We start from the raw sequence: 22,386 nt of genomic DNA, 5'->3' as shown, positions 1-22,386 counted from the left end.
TCTGTTTGGATCAGCGTAAAAAGGAATGAGCATTTTGCTTTTCAAACTCCCTTACCAAAAAAAAAAGCACATAACAATGGTTTAAAGTAATAACAATACATTAGAAAGAATCACAAAGGAAGATCTCCACATTGTAAACAAAAGTAGCAACTGAAAATAAAAGCCAATGGTAGCAGATCTCTCAAAGTGCACCAAAGAGACACATCAGCCTCTAGTCCACTGAAATGGAGAGGTTACAGATTCAACGACAGGAGTTTCCTGAACTCTGGTGCTGCATTCCTGCCACAGGGCTGCACAGCCTCTGCTCAAAGTGCTAGTTCACCAACAAAAAAGCCTAAACACCAAAAAAAACTACTTTTAAAACTACATATATTTCAGCTAAGTAAAGGATACGTTGGGGGAGGAAGCTGTTTTCCTGAGTTAGCATGAAATAACGCTGGCTTTGCCATCTGATTGGGGGCATCCTACGAGCCATGCATTATTTGTAGAAGTGTCTTGCAATTTGTTCCCTCCTTCCTCCCACATGAGTCCTCCTTGTCTCTTGGAGCCCTTGTCTCTACTCCCCCCACATATGTGAAGCTGGGCATAATCATTCCTATCTCTGCTACCACACAGCTCCTTATCAAGCCCAGATACCACAATGGGGGGTGCAGTATAAGAACCTGAACAGAACTGACTGGAGTCAGAGGGGTTACTTGCAAGCCCCTGCAATGATGGCAGGGAATGCCTGAACCTGACATGCTTAAATGGTCATTTGCAACAATAGATTGAAATGGAAAGATTTAAGTTGGTTTGTATGTAAAATGTTAATTTCACAAACAAAAAAAGTAATATGCCTGTTTATAAATGAGGCATTTCTCCAATGATACCCACCCATAGCAGCTGGCTCTGGCAGTTTGGGCCAGTAAAACCTTTGTGCAAAGACACAGATGAAGGAAAAAGGCAAGAGTCTCATGGCTGTAGCAGCAGCTCCTCGCTCCCCCTCAGAAACCCACTCAGTCCCAAACGACACAAATGGCTTTGCCTTCTCCTCACAGTTTGGAATAAGTCCAAAAGGCAGCAAATGAACCAGTTTGGAGCAGGGTGGGGGTTGCCTGGTGAAGAGAAGACACTATAGGGACTGATGGCACCTCCCCCCTCACCTTTAATGAGGACTAGAGGTCCTAGCTGCTCAGACTATGGTGGAGTATGGTGTGCTGTGGCTTCCAACGATGGCACTTTTCTTACTGAAGAGGAAGGTGATCCTAAACCACGTGCTGTACAATGCTGCAGGGATCATTAGCAGTCTGAATCTAAGTCCACTGGAGTCATTCCACTGAGTTCAATAGACTTTGGAACAGGTGCTAAGCTTCCAATTGGACTCCTATTTTAGGAGAACACTGTATATATATTTCAGCTACTACCTCAGAGACAGAAGATCAGGAAAACCCAAATGATTCTTGGAAAATATACACTTGGAATTAGCTTGGCTGGCCTCTCCCCAGTGAGATTTCATGACAAAAAGGAGATATGCATCCTGAATTCAGCGTACATGAGATGTTGGCCTGCAAGGCAAGTATTGTGCGTTAGGCAGCTATTCAGTGTTCTAAAGTCAATCGCCATTAAAAGTGTGTTTTAAAAGAGGTCCTAGATATGCTCCATCTCTGACCTCACACTGCCTACATACACCAGAACGGCAACAGACCCAGTGGGAGGAAGGCCAAACAAGCAGAAAAGTGAAGGTAAAGGGGTCTAATCTCCTATCTCATGTGTGAGCTCAACTCCCACTCAGGTTAGTGGAAGTTACATGTGTGCTTGGAGGAGAAAACAGACCCCAGCACACAGAAACCAAGCCTAGCAGGAGATTGCAGCTACTTTAACAATTTCCATTGCCCACTGGTTTCTAAAGCTCAAGGGGACGCACACAGTTCCTAACTAAAGGATACTGCTCGTCCTGCAGAAATATGCCTGGGGATTACACACTCAGACATGTTACTCTCCAAACTACTGCACAGCTATTGGGAAAGGACCACTAAAATAAAAACTCAAGCACCTTTTCGCTACAATTGAAAATGAGCTGTGGTGGCCGAGAATCATAAGACTTAGCATTTATAGAGCGCCTCTCCTCCTCCGAGCGCTTTAGAAACATTACAACTAATCCTCACCGCACCCCTGTGAGGTCGGACAGTCAGGATGCTTACCCCATTTCATAGATGGGGAAAGCAGGCAGAGAGGTTACGCAACTTGCCCAAGGCCAAAGAGGAAGCTGGTGGGAGAACAGGAATTAGAACAGGAGCTGCTGGCTGCCAGTGCTGTGCTCAGGCCACCTCTTGAGAGAGAGAAATGGGGAGCTCCCTTTGCGAGCTGTCATCTACATCCACATAGAACCACCACACCCAGCTGGTCACCTGCAGGGGGCCAGGAAGGAACCCCCACAAACACAATGTATTCTGGGTGTTGTTTTGGGTCTCCTTCCTCCAAGACATCGGCCATGGCTGGAGGTGAGACACTGGACAGGGTGGGCCAGGGCTCTGAGGTGGCACCAAGCATTCTCTCTCTCATCTGCTTGGCTGGCTGGTTCTTGCTCACATGCTCATGGGCGAAATGATCGCTGTAGGTCAGACTAGATGATCTAGATGTCCTTTATGGCTTTAATCTCTAGGACACGTTTAGGAGCTGGTCCGAAGCCCATGAAAGTCAATGGGAGTCTTTCCATTGACTTCATTGAACGTTGGTTCAGGCTTTTAGTATATTTCTACTCCCTAAGGGAGCCTTTAACCAGTGTTCAGAGGACACGTGTGTATATCTATCTATATGCATGCCTCAAGTATGCTCTCAAAGCATCCTCATCTGTTGAAGGAGGCATCACCTGTAGTTAATTCTGTGGAATCAGGTTCCCCATTACAAAGTACGGATGTAATAACCATGCCTAGAGCTCTATATGCTGTACTACAGTAATTCAGGCTCCTGAATCAGAAAGCAGGACTGGCATTTTTCCATAATTACAGAATATTTCCCCATGAGCTGTAAGCTTGCTTTTAAAGAAATCTGCCCCAACTTTCTTCATTCTCGAAGACAAGACATTTGCATTTCTGGACCACAGGCTTTAAGCTTTACAGGAAAGGCCTCTTCTTCTAAATCTTTGAGCCAAGATTCTCTCTTGGCAGCTTCTTATTCTGTTGATTTACAGCCAGACTATTTCAAGGAGGAGCTCAGCCAAGGCTTTCAGAACTTTGCCACCTTCCTTTCTAACTCCAGTGTGGTTTCCACACTGACACTTCAATTGCTCAAAGCAAGGACCAATGTAGGTTTTGGAATTTTGATGAGAAGTGATCAAACCCTATCACACTCTTGTGGCTTGCTAGCTAACGCAAAAGACCAGCCAGGGCACCGCCTCCATTGCTCAAATAAGAATACATCCTGTGTTTATTAGCATAGCTACACACTGATTGGTCATTTACCGAGGCAGTGGCCTCCTTTTCCTTTCAGTCAGTCCTAAGGCAGCGAGCCCGCTCACTGTCCTGGCTTCACAGAGAAAAGGACAAGACAGGCAGGCTGGAAAACTGATTGTAGCTCTACTTCGACCTTCTGTCCCTATCACACGAGGAACTCAAGGAATCTGAATAAACATTTAGTGGATCAGCACAAACCTTTTTCAGGCTGGTGGAGGAGCATGGCAAACGCATCTTTCCCACCTTGCCTTCTGCCTGCATCAGAAGTTAACTTTGCTTTCTGACAAATCCTAGCTACAGCGCAGCCCAGAACAAACCCACCGAGAACAGAAGGGCACTTCAGCACCCAACATTCAGCTTCCCTTCAGGAAAGCTCCCACTGCAAATGGAAAAGAGCTAGAGAACTAAGAACGGGCCTACTACACCGCCCCATTGCACTCGAGGTGAAAAGATGCACAGTCTTTCCCCTGGGACGTGAGCAGTGCTCACCGGGATTTCTGGAATAGAGTTGGATGTTGCACAGACTTTACGGAAGGCTGGCTTCCCTGGTGAGAATACTCAGTAGCCTTGTTCGAAGGACTGCTGGCTGTTAGGATTTCGGAAAAATCTATTGGTGCAAAGGCCACTGGGAAAATGCGACTGGCCACATGGACCAAGTGCTCGTTTGTAAAGAAAGGCCCCTCTGTCTCGCTTTCTCTCCCAAAGCTGCTCTGTCTGTAAAAGCAGCTCAAACCCCTCTGCATTGTATTCCCACGTTAACAGAAACTAAACTCTGGTTTATGAGACCAAGCTCCTGTGTTTATAAAAATGATGGGAAAAAACAGTCAAAATATTTAGCACATTAACCAGCTTTGCCTCTCTGCACACAAGCAGGGGTGAAAGCACTTTGTGATTTGTCCACAGAAAAAAACCCCGCAGACTTTTTCCACCACCTTCTGGCACCAATACATTGTCTATTGGCCACGGTACCAATTCCTGCATGCCACACGTTGCCCCCAAACATTCGTACCAAACACAGCTCAGCACAGGATCATCTCCTGTCATCTCTACCCTGGGCTGTGTTGCCTTTTAATTGCAAACCTTTATAAGGATGTCTCATGAATAGACAGAATGTAATCACATTGTTTGTTCCCCCTCTTCACCCCTACCCCTGCTAAAATGTCACCGATTTGGACATCTGCATTGCGGAAGTGCAGCCTGGATAGAAACTGTTCTCTGAATGGGCTTTGGCAACCTTGGGTGGTATTTTTGGCTTTGGGTGTAGACAGGGACGCGGCTCTCTCAATGCATTTAATGACTTCTGCGCACACTGACTGGCAGCCACCGCCTCAAGTTCTGCAGCTGTAGGAAATGCCCCTCCATCAGCTGCTGTCAAGGCTGCACCTATGTGATGACTGCCCTCTTGCAAAGGCAGTGCCATTTTTTTTCGGTTCAACAAGTCCTGCTCCGTAGCATGAGCCACGTGAAGTGGGGTGGTGGTCTTAACTATTTTATAGGGGCTGGATTGCCCCTGTAAAGCTGGGGATGACAGGTGTCGATCGTGGAGACCCTCTGCCAGCTGAACTGCCCCAGAGTCAAGCATAGATAAGATTGGCACACTGCTGCTGCCACCAGACAGTCTCTGATGAGGAAGCAAGTTGAAGGCTGGGTGACCCAGTCCTACTGTCTGCTGTGCTGAGTCTGTGCTCCCTCCTGAGTGCATCCCCAGATCTGCAATCTCACCCACAGATGCAGATTTGGGTACCAAGGATTTTAAATCTGGTTTGTTCTGTGGCACTGCTCCGCTAAGATTCTCGGTCCTGGGCACCTGCCCAGAAGAGTTATCCTCACTGTACTCCAACTCGGATATGTTGTCATACTGAGATACGTTAGAAGGCCGTCGTCTACCATCCTGCAGAGGGAGAGAGAGAGTAACAAGGGCCTTCTCCATACACAAGACAGGCACTTGTCCTTTCTCTGACAAACCGCAAGGAGAAGCAAGGTTTTGTTCTGGTGCTGAGAGCGAGTCTGTACTGGGAGGCCGGTGCTGCTGCTCTGGAGGCGGCCCTGTCAGTAAACCCACCGGGAAGATGGTAGCGCTCGTGTCTTCAGGCCTCTCTGAGACGTTTTGCACAGAAGCATCTGAGGGTCTTTGTTCAGCAAGGGATGGAAGAGACGGTGTTTGGTTTGGCAACTCCTGACCTGCTAATGTTTTATTGTGATTGACAGACAGGTCTACTTGGGGGTTGTGGCTCTGGGTGGCAATGTCCCCTGCAGAGTTGTCCTCGGCTGTCCCTTCGGGTTGTGCTTGCTGAGGTGCCAACAGCTGAGCTGCCTGGAGAACGGCCTGGTTTGTGTTGCCTACAACAGGGGAGGGGCTACGTTCCTGCAGTTCCCCTTCACCCGTTCCTGCACGGAGAGTCTGAGGACTCTCTTGTGAGACAGCCTCCCTGCTCCGTGGCGGTGCATCCTGGCTCTCCTGGAGGGCCTGAACCCCATTCTCCTCAGGAGGAGACCGCTCCTGTGATGGGGTTTCACCAGCAACTGTCTTTCGCGACTCCACCTGAGTTTCTTCTCCATGCTGGTTTTCCTCTTGGCGTCGCTGGTGGCCCTTTAATGGCTGCTGATGCACATCTGGTGCTGCTGCCAGCGAGGGAGGCCCATCCTGCTGCAGAGGTGGGAGCCTCTCGTTTATTGCCACGCTCGCATTACCAATAGTATCATTCAGATGAGCGGGGCTGTTGTTTGGAGGGGACAGCTTTGTATCTCTGTCAGGGTCGAGGTCAGTGGCAGCCTTATTCTGCCCATTCGCTGCAATGCTGGGTTTCAGTGTCACAAGATTTAGAGAAAGCTCCAGCCCCAATGGTTTCTTAGGGAATTCTTCAGGTTTTGCTGTAAGGGAAAAAAACAACACACACATATTAAGCTCTTTTTCAAGGAGTGCTTTAACAAGTCCAGCAAGACAGGCCATTGGGAGGGATCTGAACCGTGTCCAACAAACATCTGCCCTTCAAAAAGGAGGACGCTTTAGTCACTCAGAGCAAACGGTGTTTGAAAAACAAAGATGGAGATCACACGTTAGCCTTTGGGAGCTTCCTGACGGTGATCAGCCTACCTACGAGAGGTGCCATTAGCCGCACCGGCAACCTGGGAAGCTCCAGCATGATCCCCAAGCTCACTGGCCTCCTGTTCTAGCAGGTTCACCATCTAAGGCAGGACTTTCATTTATAAACTTTTAAATGTTTCATTTTACTAACGGCTGATGCTGGGATTGCTGTCAAAGGTAGGTAGGCGCCAAAATTTCAATGGCATTTGAGTGCCGCAATCCCAGGCTGAATCTGTATTTAAGGAGATAAGAAATGGTCAACCAGTTTGTAGCTCATCCTGGCCCTGCTGCTGCCTTCCTTGCTCATGTGCAATAGTGCCTCACTCAGAGGGTAGTCCCATTGTGTTCCCTCATCTTCACACACAAGCATTTTTTCATCTTAATGAAATTATTAGTAGCACAAATGCAGCCATAAATGGGGACAATGATTTAACTGGGGCTACTTGCTGAATGAGAGATAACCTGGCCAGCAGAGTCAATACTAGATCATTAAAATGTTACTATTTCATGTTGTAATTATATAGCTGGATTTCTATGCTTAACAGTAACTGGCAAAGGAGAAAAATTAGGTGTATGTCCTGATTTTGCTTCTTTATGAAGTATAAAGGTGGCCTAAAAGGGCTTAACAAGAACTATTTTATTCTCCTTGTTTTAACATTATACAGTCAGGTTCTGTCTAGCTGGAAGATTTGATGGTGACTGGAGAACTAGTGAAATGGTGGCATCACAATATAATTATTAAAAATGTGCGTTACAGTTGTGCTGGGGCTGTGCAAACATAGCAAGAGGCTGTCCCTGCTTTGGACATCTTACAAACTAAACAGACACAGGGAGGGAGGGGAATTGGCTGGCCCAAGGTCACAGTGGCAGAGCGGTAACAGCACACAGGTCTCCAGTGCCCCATCAGTCTGACCACCACAGTGCTTCCCCAGGAGTGAAAAGCCTGAGCAGTTGAGAGAAGAGATCGGAGCCAGAGGATTTCCACACCGCCAGGCTGTTTGGGTTTATTTTATTGTGTTATTGGTAGCATCTATTTTAACTTCAGTGAGGAACCAGTTGGATAAAGGATGCCTTTGTTAAAGATTCACATTGCCTGCCCCTTCACCTACAGAGGTAGAGCTCACAAAAGACACCCCCTGAGGCCTCCCAGAGCTCAGCCCCCAAAAAGCAGGATGCACCAGACTTGACATTTCTGATCCTGTTACAGTATAAACAAGCAAAGTGACAGCAGAGGTGGGCACTGGGAGTCAGGACTCCTGGGTTTCATTCATTGTGTAGCTCTGGGTAAGTCACTTAACCTCTTTGTCTCTGTTTAGCTGTAAAATGGACATATTTTGCTGTTCACAACTTTGTTGTGAGACTTCAGACAAGACTGAATCTTTACACAGGGGAAGATGCATGGTTCAGCGTGCACCTGCACCTCCAGAGGCAGCCAGGCAAAGGAATTGTGACCCATCACTCTGCCACAGGGGGAAACTCATGTGTGCCAGTTTCTTGTCAGGTGCTACTCCCTCCTCCCCCTGCCCTGGCTCAGCTCATACCCTGCCTATGGGGGGTGGGGGGGGGGAAGGGAGATGCTCACCCCCTCCTCTATGCACACACCATCAACCTGGGTAGCCTGTAAAGCAGAGCAGAGGGGAAGCTATCATATTCTCTTATTCCCCCTGCACGAGCATGTGTGGCAAGTGACAATCTCAACCTTAAGTTTTGCAATCTTTTCTCAGAGGAGCTCAAAAGTTCTTTTCCGACATCAAAGATCATGTTCAATAATTAATTACCTCTTACTATATAAGAAAAGCTCCATGTGCGTGTTTTGTTGTCAGCTGATCAGGGTTTATTAGTCTGATTATACAACACAGTCCCAAACCTTGGGAGTTCAGATAAAAATTAAACTGGCTCCAAACCACCCTGATTTGAGGTTGCAGAACCTGGTTCCCCTTAGCCAGTCTCTGGTTACAGCCTGACACAAGAGTCCCTCAAAACAGACCTAGAGAGAACTGCAGACTAACAGTTCAGTGTATTCATGTACTTAACCAGGTGGGGTTTTGTAGGTTTCTAATGAGTGTTTCATTTATTTTTCAATAAGTATTTCTACAGCAGGGGCCATAGGGGCCTGCTGAAGTTCCTCCTCGTGCACCATGAAGGATTTATGCTGAGGGGGCTCTATCTAACCACTCACCTGGAATACAATGCTACAACATAAAGAGGCCAATTACCATGGCAACCCCTGCACGATGTGAAACACAATATTGCCCCTGCCTGCTCTGTGAAGTGCCAGAGGCTGGGAAGTTCACACACCCAGAAAATCTGTGTAAGCAAAACAACGCATGCAGGCCACAGCTGAAACATCTGGCTCAATTCAAACATGCAAAGACTCTGCAAATCAGAACAAAATACCCAAGAGGAGCAGAGTGATGCAACTTGGGATTAAAAATCATTTATGACAAACAGGACAAAGGGCCAGATTTTCAAAAGAGCTCATGCTCCAATTTAAGTACTAAAAAGAGCAGCCAGATTTTCAAAAGAGCTCAGCATGCCTGGTGCTGAGCTTTGCCAAAAAATCCACATATCTCCCTAGGAGCTGTCATGTCCCAGAATACAACAGTGACACAAAGCCACCATTGCTCAACGCACTCTATCTTTGCACCCAAGAGATCTCGAACAGAACAGAGAACCAGGGTCACACAATTGCCTCTGCAATTCAGAAGGCCACAGCAGTTAGCCTTTTCCTGCTGTTTAGAGAGAAAAGAATCCTGAAGAAATTGCATTGCTCTGGCCCTGAAAGATAGGGTTAGTGCTGGCACCAAGAAGTTAAAATTAACTGTAGGGGAAAAATTGGAATTAATGCTGCTTTCATGCTCTGCCTACCTGGGGGTGGAAGGTCAAATTTCATTTTGCGCAATTCAGTCATGGACGTTTGCAATTGTTCAATAATATCATCATCTTCATAATGCAAAGAAGCAGAAATTCTCTCCTGCAGGAATTCCCGTAAGTCTTCCAGGGACATCTTCAGTAAGCGTTCTGGAGGACAGCAGAAAACACAGCAAAATGTGAGAACAAATCAATTAGATTTGGGGTGGGGTGGGGGTGGGGTGGTAATCCAGACAGTGTTTCTACTGGATCAGCAGTTTTAACTCTATCAGTACAGGAGATCTGGTTTACATTTAAGTTAAAATGTGGGGCAGAACAAACAATGCATTGCTTCCTTTTTCCATGTGTTTTTCGGCCAGGTATTTATGGTTCTCTCAAGTCGATCTCTAGTCCCCATCCTGCAAACATTTATGTTTGCATGTAACTTTACTCAGGTGAGTAGTTCTCATGGACTTCGATGGGCTCATTGAATGAGTAAAATTATGAAGGTGCATAAACGTTTACAGGTTCAGGGCCTTGGTTCAGTGACAGAATGCGTCTGACTGTTTCTGAGTGTTTCTTTTACACCTCTAGGGGGAGTAAAGCTGCGTGTTGCAGACGCCATAGATTAATGGTGGATAGTGCAGCCTGAGGTGGCTCAGCACAGACATTCAGAATTGGTGCTTCACACTCTTCCCGTATCTAATATAGGATTTCGCAGCCATCCGAGATGCAGAGCAGCCACTGCCATTAGCCACCCATCCCACTGCATTGTTCATCAAGGCTTAATTTGTCCAGTCTTCCTCTCTTTTTCTTTACATACAATACTTCACATGCACAAACCAGTTACTTTTAATTAAGGGCTTGTCCACATGGAGACTTAGTGCACAGCAAGCGGAGGTGTAAATCTACCCTGCCGTGCACTAACTGGCTGAGCGGACCCTGCTACCGCACACTTAAAAGCTCCACAGTGCACTTTGATCTACTAAGATCTCTTCCTTGGTAAGATTTTTAAACAATTATAGGAAGTTTAGGATGGATGAAGTTAAACAGCACTCACCCACTTATAAATGCACCTACCCCACTAATGTACTAATGGTATCCATGTGATGGATGCATGGTTACCATGCACCTTTGACCATTACACCTGCACTCCGTCCACTAATCCATCTCTTCAGGATTTATTCAAACATTCCAAACCTCAGAGCCGCTTCAAACGTCTGCATTTCTCCTGTTCCCTCTAAAAAAAAGTTACACTGGCCAAAGCCCTCAGTGAGCAATATTCACTACTCCCCAGTGACAGGTTTAGGAGCTGACCCTGTGACCCAGTGTGGCTACAGACGAGGGCCTTGTACCACTGGCAAGAGGAGATGCTGAGCTTTCCAGTGAGACCAGCAGGGCCTGCCTTGAAGTCCTGAAGGTCCTGAGATGTCTAACTTTAAGGCAGTGACATTTTTATGTAAATAAAAGCAATTTCAGGTCATTTTTAGAAATATTTTTATAAATACATTATTGTATTGCTCTCTCCTCTGAGCCTTGTTTAGCTGGACTAAGGAACATGACTTCGCAGAAGAAGAGATACAAATAAAACAAAATAGTCCCACTAACATTTTTAAATGCTCTCTAAAACACTCTTAAAATAGTTTTCTGTAAAGTGTGTTACACATGTGCACAATACAGTACATGGTGTCAAAGTCCATTTTGTAATGTTTACAGTTCTGTAGACTGGGCCCAAGACTGCACCATGGTGGGGGATTTTATTTAATTTATTTATTTTAAAGACTGATATTTCAGTGTAGGAACCATGCCTTCTTTGGTGTATGTACAGCACCTAGTGCTAAGAGAACCAAGCAATCAACCACAAAGCATTCATCTCCACCACCAATGTGCGCTGAGCAAGGCAGGGCTTCTATAGGACATACTGCCCTGGTCCACGGAGAGGAATTTCCCAGTGGCTGATGGAAGTCCTGCAGCAGAGGACGCACTCTTCTCTCCCTCAGTCTACAGAGCAGGTGGGATTTGGCCCTTGCAAAGTAGATGTGAAAAGGCCAATGTGCCTTTTTTGCTGGCAAAAGCATAGTTTTCCTCTGGTGTTAAGAGTGACAAACATGGGACTGTGTGTAGTAATTTGCTTTCTCTGAACTCTGGGTGAGGCCTGAAACTGCACCAATCTGTAATGCCCAGTAGGGGCTGCACGGTATCATACATGTGTAAATCCAGTGACACCGAGAAAAAAGCCAAACAGCCAACTGTGGAGCACCATCAGGCTAACTTCAGACATGGGGTAAATGGGGACAGCTTCAGGAGATGCACCTATTTTGGTCAGATCTGTATCTTGGTCCAATTAAAGTAGAAGGAAAACTTTCAAACCAACGCTGGGCTTCTCTCTCTCTCTCTCTCTCTCTAAGCCCTTCCCTGACTAAGAAGGTTAAATCTAAACCCCAGACTCTAATGATAGGATCATCCCTACTGAATGGGAAAGTCAAGCAAGTCTGCTGAGCCGCTTACTTTTGTGCAGCTTCAGGATGGTGTACGCCATGGCTGTCAGAACCCGTTCTCCTTCCAGGATATAGACATCCCACAGCCGCAAGGTGAGCGTGAAGGGAGTCTGTTTACAAAAAGAAGCAGGTTAGATGATGTGATGATCTGGGGAATCTGCCTGTAAAATGTATGGATTCTGGGTGAGATTATGAACCCTTTCCCTGTAAGTATCTTTACCAATCTGCCAATTCCATTGGAGGCTCGTTGGCTTCTCTTTGTGCTTTTGCCTTTATGCTGGGTCGAAATTCCAAACGTGAGTGACAAAGGGCTAACAAAAGAGGGTCATTGACTTAACATGGGCTTAACATAGAACAGCACTAAACAGACTGGCTCCCCACCAGGAGAAGGGATTTATTAGGGGAGAGCTCACCGAGCAAGAAAGTTACCCATAACACACTGTGGTCCCCTGTTGAGGCTGACCAGGGAGTCCACCTGATGTAGGAGACAGGAAGGTGATAAAGGGCAGAAGCTGATCTACTTGCTCTCTCTTTGGCCATTTTTCACCAGCTTAAGATGAGTGAAGCTGCTGCGAGAGCTGGGTGAGGCAAAGCAGGGGAGATCCCGCCTACACGAACACACACTGTGAGCTAGAGCGAGAGGAAATGCACGTAGGATGTATTATTACACTGTGGAACTCTGTGCTGAGTGTGTGTTATATGCTACAACTACCACGTGACCTGTGAGTTAAATTGCATCTCTGAAGGCTCACCCCTTTGGTGGGATTCTGGGAGAGGTTGTGTTTAAATGACAGGGGCAGTCTGAGGAGTCAGCGCTGGTTCCAAGGGTTAGGCAGTGGGGATGCATGGTTGCAACTCTCAGGGGTGTGTGGTGCTAGACAGAGGGTCTGCACTCAAAGAGCATCAAGGGACCCCAAGACTGGGACAGTGCTTGGAATCTGTTCAGACTTGAGGCTTAAAACCCCAGGGGATCCAGATGCTGGATTCCTGTCTCAGCACTGTGGTGGTCTGCCAGCAAGGGGAATCAGACATGATCTGTAACACATGGCATAGTATTTTGCTCCAATGCTATTCTAACTGTATTGATCTGCCCAGGAATGACAGTGCATAGAATGTGCCATAAACCTTCCCATTAGCACCCCAATGTAGCACAGAGAGATTCTTTGTTTTCATGACAGATTTAGGGTTGTGTGTATATTATGAGCTACAATTCTGGTTTTAAAACAAGTGTTCACCCGCTTGGATGGCCAGAGAGTTGCAGTTAAGATAGACCGTTCCTTCTTTGGGACGGTAAGGTGAAAAAAATTCAATCTAAGACAACTTGCAAAAGGATTCCCTACCTTGAAAAGTCGTTACTATATTTAGTTTTGCAAGTATGTGAAAGCTTTGCTATTTTCAAGGCTAGACACACGAATCACCAGAACAGACAATGGCCTGTTTAATTGGATGATCCTGGGCCTGTCTGTCTAGTATATCAAGGCAGCTTTGCACTGCTCTGGTGACACAAAGCTGCCCTCAGCCCAACAGTGTGGGACTTCCACCAGTGTAGGGGAATCTTTCGTGGCACACAGCCACTGAAGTGGCTCCTTTGCCACTCCCTGCGGCTATCACCATAGAAGTGTGGCTGGGGAAAAGAAGTGGAGCAGGCTCCCTTTCGCTCATTTGATTCCTTCCTGCTGGAATATACTGTAGGGGCCATTGGCAGCTGCTCTATGCCAGTGACCAGACCAATTTAAACAGAAGTGGCTTGACTGTCAAAGGTGTTTGAGCAACCTCATTTCCCAGTGAAGTCAGTGAGAACTGCAGGTGGCTTAAACACCTTTGACAATTGGGCCATTTCTGTTTTGATATCTAATTATGGACGTAGGAGCCTACATCTGTTTGCTGAAGTTTGAAAATTCTGGCCACAGCAGTTAAATTAATTCAGAGACACGACTATACTATAGGTTTCAGAGTAGACAGAACGCCACTAGCCGTCACCTTCAGCCCCCAACTAAAACCTCTCCAGCGCATCATCAAGGATCTACAACCTATCCTGAAGGACGACCCATCACTCTCACAGATCTTGGGAGACAGGCCAGTCCTTGCTTACAGACAGCCCCCCAACCTGAAGCAAATACTCACCAGCAACCGCACACCACACAACAGAACCACTAACCCAGGAACCTATCCTTGCAACAAAGCCCGTTGCCAACTGTGTTCACATATTTATTCAAGTGACACCATCATAGGACCTAATCACATTAGCCATGCCATCAGGGGCTCATTCACCTGCACATCTACCAATGTGATATATGCCATCATGTGCCAGCAATGCCCCTCTGCCATGTACATTGGCCAAACCAGACAGTCTCTATGCAAAAGAATAAATGGACACAAATCTGACATCAGAAATCATAACATTCAAAAACCGGTAGAGCACTTCAACCTCTCTGGCCACTCAGTAACAGACTTAAAGGTGGCAATTTTGCAACAGAAAAGCTTCAAAACCAGACTCCAACGAGAAACTGCTGAGCTTGAATTAATATGCAAACTAGATACCATTAACTTGGGTTTGAATAGAGACTGGGAGTGGCTGGGTCACTACACATATTGAATCTATTTCCCCGTGTTAAGCATCCTCACACCTTCTTGTCAACTGTCTAAATGGGCCATCTTGATTATCACTACAAAAGTTTTTTTTTCTCCTGCTGATAATAGCTCATCTTAACTAATTAGCCTCTCACTGTTTGTATGGTAACTTCCAATTTATCTGTATATGTGTGTATATATATATATATATATATATGTATGGAACATATAGTAAGATAGATATAGATATATATCTTACTATATGTTCCATTCTACACATCCGATGAAGTGGGCTGTAGCCCACGAAAGCTTCTGCTCTAATAAATTTGTTAGTCCCTAAGGTGTCACAAGTACTCCTGTTCTTTTTGACTATACTATACTGCCTTTCATCCAAAGATCTCAAAGTCCTTTACAAGCGTGATGAACTTACCCTACTGAGGTACGTATTATCCTCTTTATAAAGTTGGTGAAACAGATGCTCAGTGAGGGTAAGTGATTTAGTAGATTTGTGGCAGAGCCAAGGAAAATAAAAATCTGACTCCCATGCCTATACTTTTGCCCTAAAACCACCTTTCCATCTATTATTCATGGTGTGACCATCTGAGTAGCATGTAGTTATTTTAAGCCCATCTCCTGCCAGGTATATGCTTTATGAAAATATGCAAAATATCTTGGCCTATAAAATATTCATGGAATCTTATTAGAAAAATATGTAAAAATTCCCAGATACACTAAAGAAAATCCACTCTGGATCCAGGTTGCCAAGTAGACACTCTCCCAGGAAGAGCCCTCACCCGGTCAATGAAGCACTGCAGGAACCACTTGGTTGTGTAAATCCCCGTTGTCATCTGCTCCTTGTCCTAGAATGAGACAACAAGCAAAGAGATGTTTACTTCACTGGACCAGCTGCTGGAAGCTTGTGTAAAACTCATGTTTTTTTAATACTTCTTTCTGGGCAAGGTCCTGGAAATGCTTTGTCAGGCTCTGAATGGGTCTATGAAGCATCATCTCATCTGAAATGTGTCTTCTGCCCCTACTCAAATGACAGTAAGACCAACCCAAACCCTTGCCTGAACCTGAGCCTTACTGTAGTTACATTTGTACCCCTGGTTTCAGCTGCTCCAGATACACTTAGCCCCACACAAGTGCCAACATGCCACAGAAAAGGCATTTGTGCTAGAGGGTTTTCTGGCCCAATTTCCAGACCACAGAGGTCTGCAAAACAGTTCAGGCAATAGAAACACAAATGAATCTAATTAATAACATTGTTTTTACACCTCTTCCATTCAAGAATCTCAAAGTGCTATGAGCAAAGGATGAAGGAACTGGGTGCGTTTAGTTTGGAAAAGAGATGAGGGGGAACAGGATAGTGGTCTTCCGATACTTGAAAGGCTGCCATAAAAAAAAAAAAAAGATGGAGAAAAGTTGTTCTCTCTTGCCGCAGAGGGCAGGACAAGAGGTAATGGGTTCAAACTACAGCATGGCAGATTTAGATTAAATCTCAGGAAAGACTTCCTAACTGTAAGAACAGTAGGGCAAGATGCCTCGGGAGGTTGTGGAAGCTCCTTCACTGGTGGTTTTCAAAAGGAGGCTGGAGAGCCATCTGTCTTGGATGGTTTAGATAACAAATCCTGCCGCTTGGCAGGGGGTTAGACTAGAGGCCCCTTCTAACCCTGATTCAAACAAACAATCAAACCTCACAATGCTCACCTGACATAGGCAAGAAGAGAAGCATCCTATAATAATTCTAGACATGCTTACAGACAAAATTGTTTGCTACACCACATTCATATAACAAGCTCCAAACAAGCCTTTACTTGCTGAGCTAAAGGAGACACTTAACTAGTTGTACTGGTTCATTGCGTGTGTGGTCTGCAGGCACTAGAAGACAAGTTCCCACATGCCTGAGCAGCTTGGACACTCTATATCCAATAGAGGGCAACGGCACACAGACAGGTGGGTTCATGGCTATGTGAATTTTTGGATCCTTATCTAAATGGGCCTTTTGGACATTTGCTATCACTAGTTTCAAGCCTGCTCCCCTTCTGCTTCCCCCTCACTCTGGTGCTAGGTGAAAAATTGCAGGGTATGCCTCACTGGAGGGATGATGTACAACACATGCACCTGCATGAAAACAACGGGAGCACTGCTGTGGTATCAGAAAAGAGAAACTGAGGGAGGAGCACCAGAAACAAGAGGGAACACCTCCAGAACCACCCCTCCTGTCAGCTGCACTCACCACCAGTCCAGCTGGGATTCTAGGGGTGCCAGCTACCTGCTCTTTTCCAGCAAACTCCTTTTTTTTGCCAAGCAAGAAACTCCCTGTATCCCTCCAGAGTCTCTTCAGCTTCCACCTCCACTCTGTTACCTTCACTTTCCAGACAGTCAGACTTCATTTAACTGGACAGATCAGCCAGAAACAAGGATATAAATCTTACTACTAAGTGTTCAAACATGAATTAGCTCAAGGAAGTTTAACAATGATAGCACCTGGTATGATCACATTAAGCAGGGGGGTGTATTGTCAAAGCACAGACATGGGCTTCTCTTCTGTACTTTCCCATACCCTGTTTTGCAGAGGTATAGCATGCTCTCCATTCAGGGAAATATGGTTACTAGCTCGTGGAGTCTCTCACATGCAGGTACTTTTGTTCCTGTTGGCTGGAATTCAGTGTTTCTTCCCCCGCCACCATCTCTCTCAGAACAGTGGTAATTTAGTGAAAAACTAGCCTGGCTGTGTTACATTTCTACAGCAGGGGTGGGCTCATCTGCAGCACCAAGCAAGAGCTATTTCAGATGATGGCAATATACACAGCTTTTCCTGGAGACACGCCACGAAGACCCTCTAGGAATGCAGAAAACCTTTAGGGGTCTGAATACCCAAAATATGAAACACATGCAGAAAAGGAGGAGTGAGTGGTTGCTAGGTCCCAGTCCCATACTGCGGATGCTATTCCAGCTAACCAATGGGGTTGTACCATCCTCTGGAGACAAAAACCATTGGAGATGCTGAGCCAGCAAAATGAATGACACAGCATCAATTCTAATGTTTCCTGTGTCCCTCTGCTGGAAGGGAGGAAATGTCCCCACACAGCAGGATTGGCACAGGAGAATGTTAAATGAAAACAAATGTGCAGCATGGAGCCAAACTGTAAGGGGAAAGCTCTGGGCTTTCCAGCATCTGCAATGCAAGAAGATGATAATACCGTCCAGGTTTTATGGCCAGCATAACATAGCAATGCCGGTTAACGCATGAAATAACTCCGTTTACACATGCCCTAGATACATTTTCCTGTTCCTGCCTTTTCTAGGAAAGTCTCCAGATTTTACAATGTCTTGCACAAATGCTGGTGGCCAGCCACAAAACCTGAACTGTTCACTTCAGAAATATTTAGGAGACAAATGAGTTAGCTAAATACTTGCCTCTTCAGTGGCGGAAGCAGTTGTATGTTTAGCTGTACATTAGGGTAGGAGTGTATTTAACAGAACAAGTTAACATTAAAGCATTTAACGTAAGCATGACATGAGTATGGGAAGCTGGGTGACAAAAAGATACCATGTGCTTCTTCAGCTTCGGAAATAGTTTGCTTAAAATCTGCTCATGATGGGCCTGAAATCTCTGCAGCTTTGGGAACCCAGGAATGAAAAACCCTTTAAAAGAAAAATACACAGAAGCAATTAGAGACAAACTTAAAAGTTAACGACGGATGTAGACTTGGGGGGCTGATTTTCCAAGATGCTGAAAATCCACATCTCCCATTAACTTCAAGCAGAGCTGAGGATGCTCTGCAAAACAGACCTTACTGGCCTTTTGTCTTTCATGGCCTAGGTTCTACCCCTTTTATTTGGGCTGTGTCTAAAACTCTGCAACATACCCTACTCTGGCATCCAATGCTGGTTCTTCTGAAACTGCTCCTCCACAGCAGACCAGTCAAACCTTAAACACTCCATTACAATCTGGGCCTGATCCAGAGCCCACTGAAGCCAATGTAAAGGCTGCCATAGACTTTGGATCAGGTCCTTTATTTGCATGACAAGGTATGCTAGGCAGTACATCACCTCTCTGGGTCTAGAACAGACAAACAGTGGTAAACAGGTTTTATACAATGGGAGCACAACACGAGCTTCCCCATCACTATAATTTAGTGGCAGACACATTTTAACCCAGATGTTGAAGGAAACTATAATAAAGTCAGAGGGTAGTTTTGTCTTCCGTGCATGCCCTCTGCTTCTTATATGCCAAGAGCCTCTCTTTTCTTTTCTTTTTTCTTTTTAAGCAAAATATGTGATGGTTTTATGACAGGATAAATAAAAGCAAGAAGCATTTGAGCAACGTCTTTCAATGCTCCCTCACTATGATCTTCTGTAGCTATTAAATTACACAAACCACCCCTCTTATTAAAAAATATCTCTGCACAAAGACTTTAAAAAACAACACTTCTTCAGTTTAAAAATCACAATAAAATGAAAGGAGCGTTAATGTGGTTGGTGTAAAATAGTACACCACATTTCCCAGTACACATCTGGACAAATGCATTAGGGAATGTATTCTATAGTGTGTTTAAAGCAGCGCACTACGTATGGTTCCTAATGGTAAGTCTACACTGGACATTATTTTTAAACCTAGAGTTAACTGATTGTCATGAAATGTTTGTACCCTGGAACACAGTAGCTTTTACAAATTACCTTGAGTCAAGAAAGTCCAGTGTAGATAAACCCTAAGTTTTTCAATTATAAACTAGTCAGCATGCAAAGGCCAAATCTGGCTCCATACTTCTGTCATTTTACACACAATGAAGCCTTTACACATGTTTCAGATAATCAGGGGACAAGAGCAGGAAGTGGGTGGAGTACGCATCTGACTGCTGATTTCCTCTTGCTGACCAAAGAAGCAGCAGCAAAGACTCATCAACCATCATGTGAAGTCTAGAGGAACGGCTGCAGTTCTGCTTTTCTGCTAAGGCTTACCATGCATGGCATGTCTCTGATTGGTCAGTAGTTGTGCCAGTGCCCAAAAGGCATCCTCTTCATTTAAATACATCAGCAGGATGGCAGCAATCTGACTCATCCCTTGGCAGTAGCTCACTTCCTGGAAGGGACAAGCAGCACATACATGTTTACACGACACTAAGCCGGGCACAGGCACACATGCGACTTCCACCCTTTTCATTAGGCGAGTGCACAGCTTTGTTTAAAAACATCTAGACGTCAGTACTTTCAACAGGTAAGGATACCGGTCTCTCTAAAGAGCCACTGCCCCAGAGTGTTTTTCAGTCTTTTCCCATTTGCAGACCCCTAAACATTTTCAAATGGAGGTGAGAACCCCTTTGGAAATTCAACCTGTGATCTGCAAACCCCGCCACAGAAGTCAGACTGAAAACTAAGTGAACAGAATTCAACTATAAACGTTGCACATGCTTGGCACAGAATTTGACACAGTGTGAGAAAGGGCGCTAAACTGTGGGCTCCTATGGTAACGACAACACTTCTGGGTTTTGACCAGCAGATGGGAGTATTCACATATGTTTGTTTGACCAGACAAACGGAATGCCTTTTCTGGGATCTGAAACTTTATTTTCACAAAGTCACCTTTCACAGACCCCTTTAAACACCATGTGCAGACTCCCAGGACCACAGGTTGAAAGGCGCTGCTCTAGGGATAGGATTGTCAAAAGCAACCTGAGTGATCCAGGAGAACAAATCCCTCTGACTTTCAGTGGGGCTTGTGCACCTCAGTCACTTAGGTGCTTCTGAAAATCCCACCTGTGCATTCCCTTCCCACTGTTCAAGGGCCGTTCTTACTCTGTTTATTCTCAGATTCACAGCTCCCATAGGGTACTACACTGTGCTTCTACTGTTCAACTAAGTCAGCTCCATGGACTTGAACATCAGCTGCTATTCAATCTCTGGCTCTGCCCATGCTGTGGTTAAACTCCTGATTGCAGCAACTATATCTAAGAATGACTGGGAAAGATTTTCAGAGGCCCAGGTCTCTAACACCCAGCAACTTTCAATAGGACTTTGGCACCTAACTGCTATTTGGGCCTTTGAAAAATCTCTCCCTCAAGTCTATCATGTCATTGCTAGATAGCTCCTTGTGAACTTCTACACCAGATCTCCATTAGATCAAACAGTCAACCATTTGGGACACCACTTGATATCAGTGGATTCTGCACCAAGTTCTTAGTGTCAATTTAACATCTATGGAGACTGAAGTCCCCTCTTCATCCGTAGCACGGGTCCCACAGCAAGCAGAGCAGCAGCAGAAGTTTCCCCACGCTTCCTCTAGCTTTGCCCTGGAAAGTCTACCTTGAGAGGGTAGATCAAGCTCCATGGTATCTTTGCTGAGAAAACTAGCCAGGTTGCCAATCATGTGTGGGAGAGATATGGACACTTGCCTTTGGGAACTGAACTGAGCGTGTGCTAAGTTCATTTCACATAGGCCTCTGCACATCATCAAATGTTACAACTTCCAGTCACCAGCTGCCTGAATTGGCACCCGTGACCTACAGATGAAAGAAAGTTTAGTTGGGATGAATTTGATGCATTTTAGTGTCCAAGGACAATCCATGTTGTCACTACAGAAATTCCCATCACATAAGTAGGCTTATACTTGGTTTACAAAACTCTGCTTTGCTATCCCAGGGCTGGTCCCAAGACATCCAGAAAATAAAAACCCTACTGTACTCTACCCTATCTTCATGAGCAGAGAGTGCTCTTTGTGCCAAATTGCCTGATGGCTCTGTGACATGGAGATATACCCACTAGTTCAAGGCCATGAATCTCATTTTGTTATGCTGTGTGAGCTAGGGAAGCATGAACCTGAACTACAAAAATTCAGCCACAAGTAATGTTACAGCTATTTCAGGAAATACTGTATAGGATGATAAACAGTGTATTGCTCAGATGCTATTTGGGGTTTCCTTAAACATGCTAGTCCTAAAAATACAAAGGGAAATTCAGCAGTCCCCCTAAGTATGCTTGGGCTGGGGGAACAACATATTGTTTTTTGTCTACAAGTCCACTGTGCCAATCTAGACCTTCTGGGTTAACTGTCCTCCACTGGCAGATGGAGACAGTTAATTCCTGTAGTTCATTTATTCCTACTGTCCTCTAAACCCTTCAGCTGAAAATGATTAACACACTGTAAGAAGTTACTGTCTTCAACCATGAGGATACCACTAAACACAGGGCTAGAAATCACAAGAAAAAACAGATAGATACTCTCTTTGGACAGTAGGCTAGACTCCTGGGATAATCATTCGGGGAGGCGGGGGAGAAGGATTATGATAAAGGGCAGTTTATCTTCCTGTGCTGAGCTCCATCCTAATCAAACCTTCAGGATATCACAGGCAGTTGGAATTATGCATGGGAAATAAAACTGCTGTTCGAAGAACCCACTACCTACTGTAGTTGTTGCTTCTGAAGATAACTAACTTGGGTTTCTTCCATGTTTACTTTCTGTAAAGATGCACCACTGGGGAGCGCTGTATACAGTCATCTGGCCTTCCAATTAAACACTGGGGGCCTCCCAATGGAAGACAAACTGTGCAAGTCAAGAAAGAGGTCAACTCAGGAGTGCTCACTTCTAGCTGGATCTACTTACCGTGTTGTAAACAGAGTATGCTGAAAGGACATGGAACAACGCTTGCTGCCTAGGTAGAAAGAGAGGACATTAAGATTTGATAGTCTGAGGAGCTAATCTTGAACTTCAGCAAGTATTTCACAAAAAGCAAAAGGTGATTTTACCGTAGCTTCTGCAAGTTCCTCTGCTGAAACAATGCAAAACTCAGAGAATCACACCAGGTACGCATTACACCTCTTATGGCAACAGGGCTTGCCTCTCTTTCCCCAGTGGAGGAATACCATCAGAACAACGAAACAGTGCTAAACTATCCCATCAAACCAACAGATCTATTAAGACGACATGCACAAATATATAGTCTTCAGC

At 45.3% G+C, this 22,386-nt stretch overlaps 1 protein-coding gene across 1 annotated transcript in view; it reads right to left on the bottom strand.

Moving 5' to 3' along the window:
- LOC141988780 (uncharacterized) overlaps positions 1–22,386 on the bottom strand; it is a 174,177-nt gene continuing 151,791 nt past the window's right edge. The window contains exons 9-15 of the mRNA XM_074954731.1: positions 22,042–22,090; positions 19,404–19,524; positions 17,992–18,086; positions 15,230–15,295; positions 11,875–11,974; positions 9,385–9,537; positions 1–6,302 (exon numbers count right to left, since the gene is read on the bottom strand). Coding sequence (XP_074810832.1) covers positions 4,585–6,302; positions 9,385–9,537; positions 11,875–11,974; positions 15,230–15,295; positions 17,992–18,086; positions 19,404–19,524; positions 22,042–22,090 — 2,302 coding nt within the window. The 3' untranslated portion in view covers positions 1–4,584. The remainder of the gene's footprint in view (positions 6,303–9,384; positions 9,538–11,874; positions 11,975–15,229; positions 15,296–17,991; positions 18,087–19,403; positions 19,525–22,041; positions 22,091–22,386) is intronic.

This window comes from Natator depressus, chromosome 6 (genome assembly GCF_965152275.1).
Source record: "Natator depressus isolate rNatDep1 chromosome 6, rNatDep2.hap1, whole genome shotgun sequence".
In the NCBI taxonomy this organism is placed as follows: Eukaryota; Metazoa; Chordata; order Testudines; family Cheloniidae; genus Natator; species Natator depressus.
This window is presented reverse-complemented; position numbering and strand designations above follow the sequence as displayed.